Here is a 12,811-nt window from a genome sequence, read left to right as displayed (position 1 = left end):
AAAAAAAAAAAAAAAAAATGTGCATCATGATATTTCTAGTGTCTGCAGACTTACGCATGTGTTTTGTATGTACATATTTGCATGTATGTATTTGCATGTTAAATGACCACATATATAAGTATGAGTGTACATTTGTACCAAAGAAAGTTTTGTGCTGTAATAATAGTTGCTGTCTAGACCGCTTCCCCTGTACAGGGCACTGTATGTACTAAGACCCTCACAAAATCTTACAAGTCAGTAGAGACCTGGGAAAGTGAGAGAGTAACAGTGGATTCTTCACCAATTTGACTAATATAATCAGTACATCTAAAAATGTGACACAAAGCTGCCACATTCATGTTTTCCACCTGTGGGGAGTAACTGACTAGGACTTCACTGTCTCTTCTCTTCTCCTAAAGGATTGCCTTAATAGGGCAGGATTCTAGACCTGCAGCTGGTGCTCGGGTGTTTCAAGAACAAAACAAAACACACCTAGAGATAAGTGGTTAGGGTTATGAGCTTTAAGAAGAGAGCTTTCCTTCAGTGCTCATCCTCAGATTAATGAGCCGGGTACACAATTAAATTTTTATTAACTCCACTGGCATCACTTTCTCATCTACTACTACTTCCTGCAAAGCGGGAACAAGAGTTTTGTGGGTGAACACTGTCAAAAGGAAACGCAGCTCTTTGGGCCCATCTGTAAGTTCCTAGCAGTTCTCTCAATCCGGTATGCCCATCCTGTTATGAAACGTGAATATTTCACTAGCTCTTGGTTCAATAAAATGGAGATAAAAATCCTGGCCATGGCCCTCCAAGCTTACACTGTCAAGAATATCAAAGGAAGGTAGTTGAAGTGGATCGCTTTAAAAGTATTGGTATTGGGGCTAGGGATTTAGCTCAGCGGCACAGCGTCTGCCTGGCAAGTACAAGGTCATGAGTTCAATTCCTGGTACCAGAGAAAAACCAAAAATAAAAATAAAAAAAGTATTGGTGTTACTTTTTGATAAGAAAACATTTCTTCTTAGGTAGAAACTCCTTATTGGTCATAATGACTAAAATTCTCTTCAGTTATGCTTTTAACCAAGGAATTCAATGAAATTATTAGAAAACATACTAAAGGACTTTTTAAAATCCTACTCTCCTTCATGAGAACAGTTGTTCTTTGTTTTGTATCAAGAGCTCTACAGAAAGAAACGGTGTTCCCTCCGCCTTTGTCTCCCCTTAGCAAGGCAGGAGGACACATGACCTCGGTCGGCTCTGTTCAGTGGGGATCCTGCTCTGCCACCTCCGTCCACATCTGGAGCTTGGGGCACTGGCCATGTGCCACCTCCATTAGGGCAGTGCTGGGTCACTTCCCTTCAGAGTTCTCTTCCAGCTAGGACAACCATCATCACTCTGGCATGGTCTAAGCCCAAGATACCGGGTAACTGTGCCCCCTCCCTTTTAAAATTTTACTTTCGAGCCTAACTCTACTCTCTTCCATTCTCTTTTGTAACAAAGTGACCTGCGCCACGTGGATTGGGTGAAGTCGTATTTGAATATTTGGAGTGAGCTTCAGGCATACATCAAGGAACACCACACCACAGGCCTTACTTGGAGCAAAACAGTAAGTACCAGGCCCTTCCCCACCTTACAAATATTTATAAACATACCATACAAATATTTATTAACAAACATATACGCTGCGGCCTCATAATCTCACGCCTTAGAACTTGCCTCCAGGAAAGGACAGAATCATCAGTTTCCGCAGTGTAGTGGTTATCACGTTCGCCTCACAGGAAAGGACAGAATAAAATGTGCATGAAAAGCTACTCATGGAAATGTCATTTGTCACGGGAAAATCTGGGAACTGCCTGCATGACATATAGAAAAACAATGGTTGTCTATAGTAAACGTGCAATAAAATACAACTATTAAAAATGACCTACATGGTGATTACACAGAAGACAGTTTACCAGTTACCATTAGAAAGTCCAGTTTGCGAGTGTGAAGGTGGTGCATGTGTTAAGAAGCTGTGATAAGAATTGGAAGGAACAGGAAGACTGGAAACGAGTGTCACTTTAAGTGTTCTTAATTTTTCTTTTGATGCATTAAAGTTTCCTGAACGGTATTTTTGGATAACTAAACAAGCCTAGTCCTTTTAAAGGTGCCTTAATAGTAGGATACCTGTGTGTCTGTCTCCACTCTAATTTCCACGTGGGACACCGATCTTTCTCAAGCTTTGATCGTGTTTTCCCTTGTCTTGCTGAGTGTTCCACCGTCCCTAACTGTTCGTAGTATCCTGAACGGTATCCTGAACACATCTAGTGCTGGTGGAACCAAACGAAATTGTAGTTATTTCCAAATCTGCCAAACTCATGTTGTTTTACCTACAATGCAATATCCTGAACATACATCATGCTGGTAACCTAAGTTTCCCGGGGGCACCCCATCTCTTCTCCAAGGCTCAGCCCAAACATCACCTGCTTAAGAAACTTCCCTGGACCTTTGCCAGGTCCCCTTCTGAATTCGTGGTTCTCTTCCATGCCTTCTTTGTTTCTTGAGTACACCTAGGTCACCGGTTTCTTGAATATACCCTTAGCCTATGACCTGTAATTTTCCATGTGCTTTCAGAACCCTCCCACGTGTTCACAAACTCATCTCTTCAACAACCCCCTAGCACGGTGCTGGTCCAGCACTAAGGGCTCAGTCAATGGTTCGAACTAAATCGTGACTTAGAGACCTGGCATCTTCATTGCTCTTTGGAGTCTCTACTTGCTCCCCATGGAAAGGCCTTGCCATTAGAAATGGCTATTCCTTTTAACTAGTGAATGGTTGTTAAGATTTAAATATAAATGTCCCCCAAAATATGGAGTCAGAAGCAGAGATCTGGGAAGGTGATTGGAGCATAGAGGTGCTATACTTGTCTGTGGATTCATCCACTGATGCGTCCATAACTGAATACGCTGTTAAGATGGCGCCGGCGGGCCAGGGATACAGCTCAGTGGCACAGCGCCTGCCTGGCAAGTACAGAGTCGTGAGTTCAATTCCCGGTACCAAAAAAAAAAAGGTGGCGCCGGTCGGAAGAGGTGCGTGTCTGGGAGTGTGACCTGGAAGGTGTATCCTGGTCCCCAGCACCTCCCTTCTCTGTGTCTCTGCTTCCTGCCTGCTGTGGGGTGAGCAGTTTTCCTCCCCAGTGCCATTTCTGCCTCAGAGACAGCCAACCATAGACTAGAACCATGATCCAGCATCGGCCTGGCCTCCTTTCAGTTGCAGGTGTTGGATATTTTGTCCCAGCAACCAGAAAGTGGCTAAGACACTGGTCTAACCAGTCAGTGCAGAAAAATTAAAGCGGCTTATTTTGATCCCATTCAGAGGTAGAACTCATTCTGCTAAGGGCGCCTACCCTCCGTTCTGACTGTTGGTGTCAGTACTTCCTAAGGTGGTTTGTGAATTTTCAAGGCAGTGTGGTTTTTCTACATTTGTTCCCCAGCAGGGTCACAATGTGAACATTGTCGCCTCAAGACAGATGTTGCCTTTTATTTTCTACTTTGCTCCCCCATAGCTTTGAAATGCGCAGTGCAGGATGCAATTAAGTTAGCTGTTGTTCTTCTGCCTGCATTACAACTTTCATTGCTTCTCAGCCTGTTGTAGTATCTGTTCAAGTGCAGTATCTGTTCTTATCAGTTTAATTTCTGATATGTCCTCCATACACATTATAACTTTCAAGAGGAAAATTCATAAACAGTTGATGTGTTTTAGTAAGGAAGGCTGTGTGAGAGTAGGTGTGAACGCTTATGTAGACTAGTCCGAATTACTTTCCATCCATTTCAAATGAGATGGTGTTTTGTTATAGATCAATGTGTCATAAACAGGAATTGTCACCTCTTTGCTATGAAGATGAGTCATCATTAGGGAACAGTAAGTTGAAAATGAGTCTTTGGATCTGTTATTATTTCATGAAAGGTACATGCAAGAGGAGTGAGAATCCATTTGTAGGAAATAATGTCAACAAATGCTATTCTATCAGTTCTCTAATGGTACCCATGGAACATGAATAGAAAATTACTTTTAAATGGCTTGAATACCTTTATTGCAGTATAAAAAGCAGAGTAATTGTGTTTATGAATATAAAAGAAAATTGATTATTAATTATAGAAAAATAAATGTGGCTATTTTCCTTTGTCCTACAGTGAATATTTTATTATGCTCAGGAGAAATACATGCTTTGTGACAGTGACTTTCAAACTGTTTAAGACAGATCATAGAAAGAAATGCACTTTACACACACCCTCCACAGGCACAAAGCAAAAACAAGTTTCACAAAACAACCCTCTTTTATTATTACATATATTGCATTCTGATATTTCCTTTTTTATGTCATGTTGTATAAAATTCTATCTGAAACTCACTGAATTGATTTCATAACTCACTAATTAATGGGCTATGTCCCATGTCTGAAAAAAGTTTATAAAACATAAATGTGATATTTATACAAAATATAAATGATCCACAGAGCAAACACTGGGCATCATGGTTTGCCATGGAATTGGCAGTTATTACTTACTGAACACACAGTATTCTACTTCTATTCAAAATTCTATTTAAAGCCAGGAATGGTGATGTATGCCTGTAAATCCAGCACTTGGGAGGCTGAGGCAGGAGGATCACTGCAAGGTCAAGGCCAGCCTGGGCTACATAGTGGGTCCAGGCCAGCCTGCACTACATAGGGAGACTCTGTCTCAACAAAAATTCTACTTAAGATGGTAAAAGTGGAGCATCTGTGTCACTTTGGGGGATATTTTTATTTTGTTTTGTTTTGTTTTTGTGCTGAGGATAAAACCCAGGGCCTTGCTCATGGTAAGCACAAACTGTTATACTGAACTATACCTTCAGCCTACTTCACTTCTTCAATGGAAATGGAAGAGTGGAAAGATACAGCATTGGTCAGATATTGAAAATGGGAAATGATCATGGTAGGAAAATGTTGGTTCAGCAGTAACATCATATGCATGAATCCTTTGACAAGCCCTAAGAGATATACATGGAACTGTATTTCCCGATTTTTTGTCTTACGGTTTTGTGTAGACTGAGAAGGTAGGTATTAAAAAGTACATGATTAAAAATTACACTTTGACTTTTAAAATTAAATTTCTTTTTAAATTACTAAAAAAAATTTTAAGGATTCTAAGCATAGCCCATTGCCTAAATCAAACTAATTTTGCCTTCCTTACTATGTTCTGGCAAACATGCCAGTGAAATGAATAATAAAACAATTAAACAGAGAATCACAGCATTCTTCCAAAAAGAAGGAAAAGAACTATTAAAATTATCTGATCAAATAGTCTTTAAGAAGGAAAATTAAACAATCCTTGCAAAGAAAAAAAACAAAAACAAGATCATTGAATTCCACCAATCACAACCACGTAAAACTATGTAACATAAAATGATAAGGATCGGGGGAAAATGTAGAAGAGATGTGGTGTCGGTGGGCGCGGATACTACGGAACTCAGAGTTTAGAAACTGACTCCATCTTCATGGACTCCTTGAGTTACGTGCTCTTGTGTCTACCGTATATTGTCAGTAGTTGTTCTTTTCTTCTGTTTTCAAGTTGGATTTTGAGTTCTGCACCAAATGTGGTTTTCAGTGACCAACAGGAGTTGCTTGAGACCCTGGGTTCCCAAGGGTACGCGACTCCAAGAAAGAATCATCCCCGGAGTTAGCAGCTGGCGCCGGATGTGCCGGCTCCCCCACCTTGACCTCTGCCATCCAGCTGCAGCTGTGCCAGACAAGGACAGAATGTAAAACTCTGAGGCCATGGATTCTTCAGGAGAGTGTGTGTGTGTGTGTGTGTGTGCCCGCGCTCGCGAGTGTGCTGGGTGGGGGCGGAGGAGGCGTTTCCGGGGAGGAAGCAGCTGAGCAGTAATCCAGCTGGAATTTCTTGTTGTGTGGACAGTGGTCCATGGAATCTTGTCGCTTCTGTGGGCTTTCCTTCGACCTGAAGACAACTGTTTGTGAGAAACTCTCTACACAAGAGACTGCTTGCCCCTTCCAGTGAGTTTAACTCCTCCTGCTCTTTCATACTAACTGCATTGCTTCCTTAGTGCTACAGCTCAAGTAGAGATTGTTGAGTAAATTGCTCTTTTCCCAGGACCCATTGTAATTTATTACCCTCTGCCACTGGTCAGATTTGTAAAATTCATTGGCATTTCCCTCGAATCAGGTAACAAAGCTGTAAGACTAAGGCCCAGTTCTTACACTTAGGGTCACCGAAATAACTGCTTTTTTTCTATAAATTGTCTAGATCACCATCCAAACTACTATGCCGTTCTGTTGGAGCGGGCTGGAAAAGGGACATGAAAAATATTCCATAAACAGGATAAATGCAATGACTTTATTATCTTTCCAGCATTAAACTTGTTGATACATTTCTGTTATATATTTCTAAATTACTTTAACATTGGGGGAAAACTAGGATATAATTCGTAGAGTAGAATAAAACTACGCATGGATAAATATATACGAAATCTTAAGTAATGGTGATATAGTTTTAATGTCAATAATATGAGTTTTAAAAATCTACCCTTGGGCCAGAGATATAGCTCAGTGGCACAGTGCCTGCCAGGCAAGCGCAAGGTCATGAATTTGATTCCTGGCACCACACATGCACAAAAAAATCTACCCTATGTATTAGCCGTCATCCATCCTTACCTTGCACGAACACCCAGGAAAATGCAAATCATTGGGAGTGATTAAAATTGTAGGAAAGGAGGAGTTTTGCTTTCCCAAAGCAAGACCATTTGTAGTCACTGCTTCTTTTGCCCAGGTAGATACATCTTTTCAGCCTGTTTCTCAATGTAAAGGCCAACTACCCATCAACAAAGCAAAAATTTAACATTTTGCCTGTGATCAAATTACAACTCAGCCAGAGGGTATCCCTCCTTCTTATAAATAATGTGCACTCTCTAACATGTCATCAAATATGCATGGCTTGTAAGTTCTCAAGTCTTCTGAGCTCTTTGACTCCCTCTCGATATTTATAAAACTATTCTCTATTCTCAACTTTTCTTAAAACTGGGGACTAAGCCCAGGGCCTTCTCACTGAGCTACAGTATATCCCCTGTCCATTTATTTTTTATTTTTTATTTTGAGGTAGTCTTGATAACTCTCTAAGTTGCCCAGGTTGGGCTCGAACATGCCATTCTCCTGCCTCAGCCCCCCAGAGCGCTGGGATTATAGACTTGTGCCATTAAACCTGGCTATTTTCAACTTTTTATATCCAAATTTGAATTTAGAGTGTATAATAAACCCACATCTTAGGTTTACCCGTCAGAGTGAGTGGGCAAAGCCTCATAAAGCTCTATAAATCCTCCTCGGACTGTCACTCACCACTGTACCCAACCACAGCCGCATCACATGTACTTAATCATTCTTGGGTCTCTCGCTCTGTGCCCAGACTTTAGGTGCCAATTACAGACAGTTCCACAACTTGTAATGGCTCTGCTTACAACTTCTCGACCCTGTGACAGTGCAAAGCAATAGCATTACTTAGGCATTAATAGGCAAAACTGACAAGCCATGCATATTTGATGACATGTTACAGAGTGCACATTACTCAGTAGAAGCTGAACTTTGTGATTTGAGTTTGGATCCTTTCTCTGGCTAGCACTAGGGTTACAGTTCACTCTTGAGATGCCAGCCATAGCAAGTTCAGGTTCCACTCAGCCATGTGATCACAGGAGGAAGCAGCCAGCCATCTCTGGTGTGCTGTGTTGCTAAGCTGGGGGTGTTGAGTGCATGTTCAACATACGGTATCTTCAGCTTGTGGTGGCTTTATCGGGACACGACTCTGGGGTAAGTCAAGGAACATCTGCACTTTGGTTCTCTAATGGAAAAGAGTCATGTCGCTCACTGGGCAGGATTGGGTCAGGAGTATCTTCAACTAACAAGGGAGCCCCAATCCGCAGAGAGTAAAGTTAGGGTGCTGATGGCTGTGAGTTCTAAGAGAGAGACCCCTAACTAAACCAGCATTGCTGAGCACCTGTCACACAAAAGGTTCTGAACAAAGTGGTGAGAATACAAAAATGGGTACATGACATTGAAGATCTTGTCCTTGTCCCTTAAAATTCACATTCTAGCTGACAAGCATAGAAACAATGCGGCATGATGGAAGAGCGTGGGCAGCATTATGCTCACATAAACCAGGAAGACCTAGGATGTGCCCATGTCCCTTCCTCTAGGTGGTGTGGTTCTTGGGCCAATAGCCATACCAGCACTTGTTAGACAAACAGCATCTTAGACCCTACCCCAGCCCGCCTGACTCAGAACCTGCATGTTGCTAAGATTCCCCAGGTGGTTCATATGCATACTAGTCTGAAAAGCCGTACCTTAGTATATTTCAAGTGAAAGCAGTTGTTTGTGGACAGCATTCACTTTTACTCATCCATTTATTTAGTACAGTGGCACCTCAGTTCATGAACTTAATTCTTTCCGTAATTCTGCTTGCAAACCAAGTCAGATCAGAGCTGAATCAAATTTAAGGGTTAGGCTCAACGTTGACCTTAGGAGGAAATTTGATTCGGTTCTTGTCCAGTTTGGTTTGCAACCGGCATTGTGCAGAGAATTGAGTTCGTGAACTGAGGTACCACTGTAATTCATTTACTTACTGCCTATTGGCTGTTTATGGTGCACAAAGCATATGCCAGGTATTATGATAGTTTCTGCCCTCCAACAGAAGCATTTTTATTACAGTACATAAAACATAGCAATAATAGAAAGCTAGGTTGGAAAATAAGCTTTGCTAATTAGAGTCCTTGGTGGGCAGGAAAGGCCACACAGGGGCTAACAAACTGGAATTGAATCTTGAAAGGTGAATGGGAATTTCCTAGGCAGACAACAAAGGAAAGACAGTTTTTTGGCAGAGAATTCAGTGTGTGCACAGAGGGCATGAACAAGGAACTCTGAAGGAGAGAGAGAGAACCTGAAAGGCTGGTGATCTTTCGGAGCTGAACAGAGGAAGAGATGAGGCCAGGAAGGTAGGTTGAGGCAAGATGGCAACATCTTGTGTCGCACCAAGAAGATTTTGGCTGAATGTGGTTGCATCCTTCAGTGTAGGTTGTTAAGCAGAAAGTTAGGTGCTGTGGATGATTTGGTAATTGTGTCAGACAAACAGAAAAGGGCAACGATTCTGTGTTAGGAGATTTTAACAGGTAACTAGAGGTGATTATCACCTAACAATGGCAACACCAAGAAAGAGAAATTGAAAGACAAAGTTGGTGATGGCTTTGGAGGGAGAAGTCAAATCTAAACATAAAGTTTCCTATCTGGAATTCTGGGATAATTATGGTAATGCCAATAAAGTAGAGAAAGTCATGAAGAGCATTTAACAGAGGAGAAAGAAAAACCTTCACACTCTGAAAAAAATCATCACACTCTGTTGTGTGTGAGGAGCAGGTGAGCTGTCCACCCAGAAGGGAGGTGCAGACGGCAGGTGCAGCACAGGTGTGAGCTCACTGAGTGGGACACCCAGATATGTATGAGGGGAGTCATCTCCCTAGAGCTGACAGCTAAATAGAGGAGCAGGTAGAAAAAAGAGTGAGATCAAGGATAAAACCTTGGGGAGCCCCATTATTTACAGACATAGAAGAGATAGGAGAGAAAACTAAACAAACCAAGGGTCTCAAAGCTCTAAGAAAGAGAGGATGGCCACCAACATCAACTGTCGAGACCAAAGGGCAACAGAATTTGAAAAAGGCTGTCATCACCTGGGGTTAGTGATCTTCCAGAGAGGGTGTTCTGGACAGTAGCAATTTTACAGAATTAAAAGAGTAACAAGTTGGCATGTAATGAGCTCTGGGTTACAGTATCTAAGAACCAGTTGTCTAACTTGATGTATTATTACTCACAGTTTCAATTTCAGCCCCAAAGCATTGGTCAATCTCATTTTCATCTGTGCTGTGTCTTTCGGAGAATATGTGTGGGTTAAAAGCAATCAAATAACCAGCTCATACACAGTTTTCACACAGAGTTGTTTGGAGTTAGCTGTATTATGAGGTTCTAAGTCAATGTTTTTATATCTAGGGTTGACTCTATTGTCTCATAAATGCCTTTGAACTTTGGTGTTCATTGACAAAAATATATAAATATTTTTAGAGTATATAAATCTCTATAAATCAAAACAGTAGTAACTTTTAAAACCATCTACTTTAACAATCAAGATTATTTCATGTACTAGAATGTTTTCATAACCAAAAGCTCAAACTCTCCGACCCTGAGGGCTGGCAAGTTTTAATACATATTCCTAATTCACTTGAACTATCACACTGGAAATATTCTAATAAGGTATGCTATTTAAAGTTCCCTAATTCATAATATTGAAGGACACAGTGTAACTTACTATGTCCTGTTACCCATTCTGTCCCCACCCCAGCCACATTACTGATGATATTAAGATATTAGACATTAAGACAATAATAATGACAAGCTCTTCAGAGCTCGGACTCAGACCAAACCTCAGTTCACAGACAAATGATTAGCAGAAGATGTGAAGCAGCCCAAGAGTTTCCCGATGGGCCATTACATAGAGAAACAGGGAACTTGCTTTGGGAAAAGTTCCATACAGCCCACAAAAAGAAGAAATGTTTGAGTTTGGCCTTGAAGGACATATAAGAGTTTTCTAAGTAGTAAATTGGAGAACCTTCCAAAGTGAAATACAGTCTTAGGTCTTAGAGAAGACTCAAAGATCAGAACCAAGTACTTGCCATGTCTGGGACAGAGAGTTTCTTTGTCCTCAGAGGCTGTGAGCTCTTTGGAAGCTGTCCTTCTCCAATTCAGCCTGGGACTCACAGCGGCAACTGCTCCAGGGCCTTAGAAATAGATGATGTCCATGTACATCTGCTTAATCAAGTGCATTCATTTCTGATCACATTTCTTCTCAGAAGATGCATAAAATGTTAGTCCATTAACTATGAACGGTGTCTCAAAACCATGTAAAAATGTGTGTTGACTTCCGCCCAGTGATGGAAGTCGGAATAGATGGTGCACGTCATTGCTGGTCGCCAGCGCTGCTCTGCTCTCTCTCCTCTAATTCTCAGCTGGCATAAACTCAGGGAACGCAAGCTGACAGTAGATTAAGCAAAAAGGTCTTCTTCAGAGAGGAGAGGGGAAGCTGGGCATAACAGCACAAGCCCGTAATCTCAGCACTCGGAGCATCACAAGTTCAAGGCCAGCTTGGGCTACGTAGCAAGTTCAAAGCCAGGCGGGAGTATAGAGAGACTCTGTCCAAAAATAGGAGAGGGTGAAAGATACAAATTATCTTCCAGAAGCAAAACAATCCCTTGATAAGGACACAGAGGTGACCCCTAGCCTCAGTTCACTGGCAGCACTTTGGATGCCAACTGAGCTAATCACCGTCCCTTCCATCACCTAAGCTCCAACTGAACTTTCCCTGTGAATTTCGGAACTGAAATTGAGACAGTTCCTCTGCTTTAGCACATCTCAACTATAAAACTCAGGAAATACTCATGTTTGTGGGTATTTTAATGAAAAAAAAATTCCAGGTAAATAGAACACATATGTACCATAGAGCCGCATGTAAACAATCCAACAGCTCTTATTTTGCCTTTGCTCGGATAATTTGAAAAAGTACAACACTTTTTTTTATTACCATAAAATCCCCCCCAGAAATAAAAAACAGAAACATGAATCCAGTGAATGCTCAGACTTAAGACTCTTGTGGCCAAATGAAGTAGACATCCACCTAATTCAAGCCACATGTCTTTCTTGGTCTTTATGTAGCTGTTGGTTCTCTAGAGTTGGTCTCTTTGATGGGTATACTCTTTGGTCTCTTTGATGGGTATACTCTGCTATCTTTAACTCTGGAAAGTTTTCTCATGGAAAATTTAATTTTATCTTTCCTCTTTTTATGAGAAAGTATATTGTCAAGCTGTCGCTGCTGGCAGATGAGAAGAAAAGGCAATCTGAAAATTCCAGATTTGAGCCAGATATCAATAGCAAAGCAAGGCCAAAGTAATAATTCAAGCTGCTTATCAGCATCATGTATGTGGAGTATCTGGACCGCTTGAGCAAATTAGATTGTGTTCCATCTATTCTTCTGGCCTCTGCTTGATCTGCTTTTATCCAGAATTTCTACTTTGGACATGTTGAACAGAAGCTACCACCTATGTTTTTTTCCAAGGACACATCTGGACATATAATGAAGACAAGAATAAAAACACTAAGTTACAGGTCTACAGGTACCAGTATGGACCATGTGCATCACTCTCAGGCTGCTTTCCAATATAACACTGTTATTTATTCTTAGAAGTGACTTTGTTTCTTCTATTTTTTTTTTTTTTTCATTTGCTTAAAGCTCTGATCTATTGAGATATCAAAGGAGCATCATCTAGAGACCACAGGAGTGTAGAAGAGATGGGGACAAGTATAACCATCAGAAATCCTTGATTAGGGGCTGGGGATTTAGCTCAGCGGCACAGCGCCTGCCTGGCAAGTGCAAGGTCATGGGTTCGATTGCCGGTACCAGAGGGAAAAAAAAAAAGAAATCATTGATGAAACCTTGAAGTCTGGGTTTTGAATGACCTTCCTTTTTCCTCTTGCAATAAGGATGTTTGGAGGTTTGCCTCAGGAGAAAACTGATCAAAAGGAGCCCTACACTCCCTTCATTATCGTGTGTCCATCTTTTTTATGTCTATGGAAGGTACTTCCATGAAAACCTGAAAATCCAGTAGTGTTCTGTCTCCATAGCTGAAATAGGAATTAACTTTGTAAAAAATATTAACAAACGCATACTCAAAATATTATACAATATTTCATTGTGGTATTATTAACAATTCT

General features: G+C 41.2%; 1 protein-coding gene across 1 annotated transcript in view; it reads left to right on the top strand.

Moving 5' to 3' along the window:
* Nucleotides 1–12,811, top strand: part of Cap2 (CAP, adenylate cyclase-associated protein, 2 (yeast)) — a 118,322-nt gene that overhangs the window by 78,517 nt on the left and 26,994 nt on the right. Inside the window, exon 6 of the mRNA XM_005403406.2 lies at nt 1,480–1,585. Within this exon, the coding sequence (XP_005403463.1) occupies nt 1,480–1,585 (106 nt within the window). The remainder of the gene's footprint in view (nt 1–1,479; nt 1,586–12,811) is intronic.

Source organism: Chinchilla lanigera, unplaced genomic scaffold (assembly GCF_000276665.1).
Source record: "Chinchilla lanigera isolate Chin_1 unplaced genomic scaffold, ChiLan1.0 scaffold00082, whole genome shotgun sequence".
Lineage (NCBI taxonomy): Eukaryota > Metazoa > Chordata > Mammalia > Rodentia > Chinchillidae > Chinchilla > Chinchilla lanigera.
The sequence above is the reverse complement of the archived record's forward strand: the minus strand, read 5'-3'. Positions and strand labels throughout refer to the sequence as shown.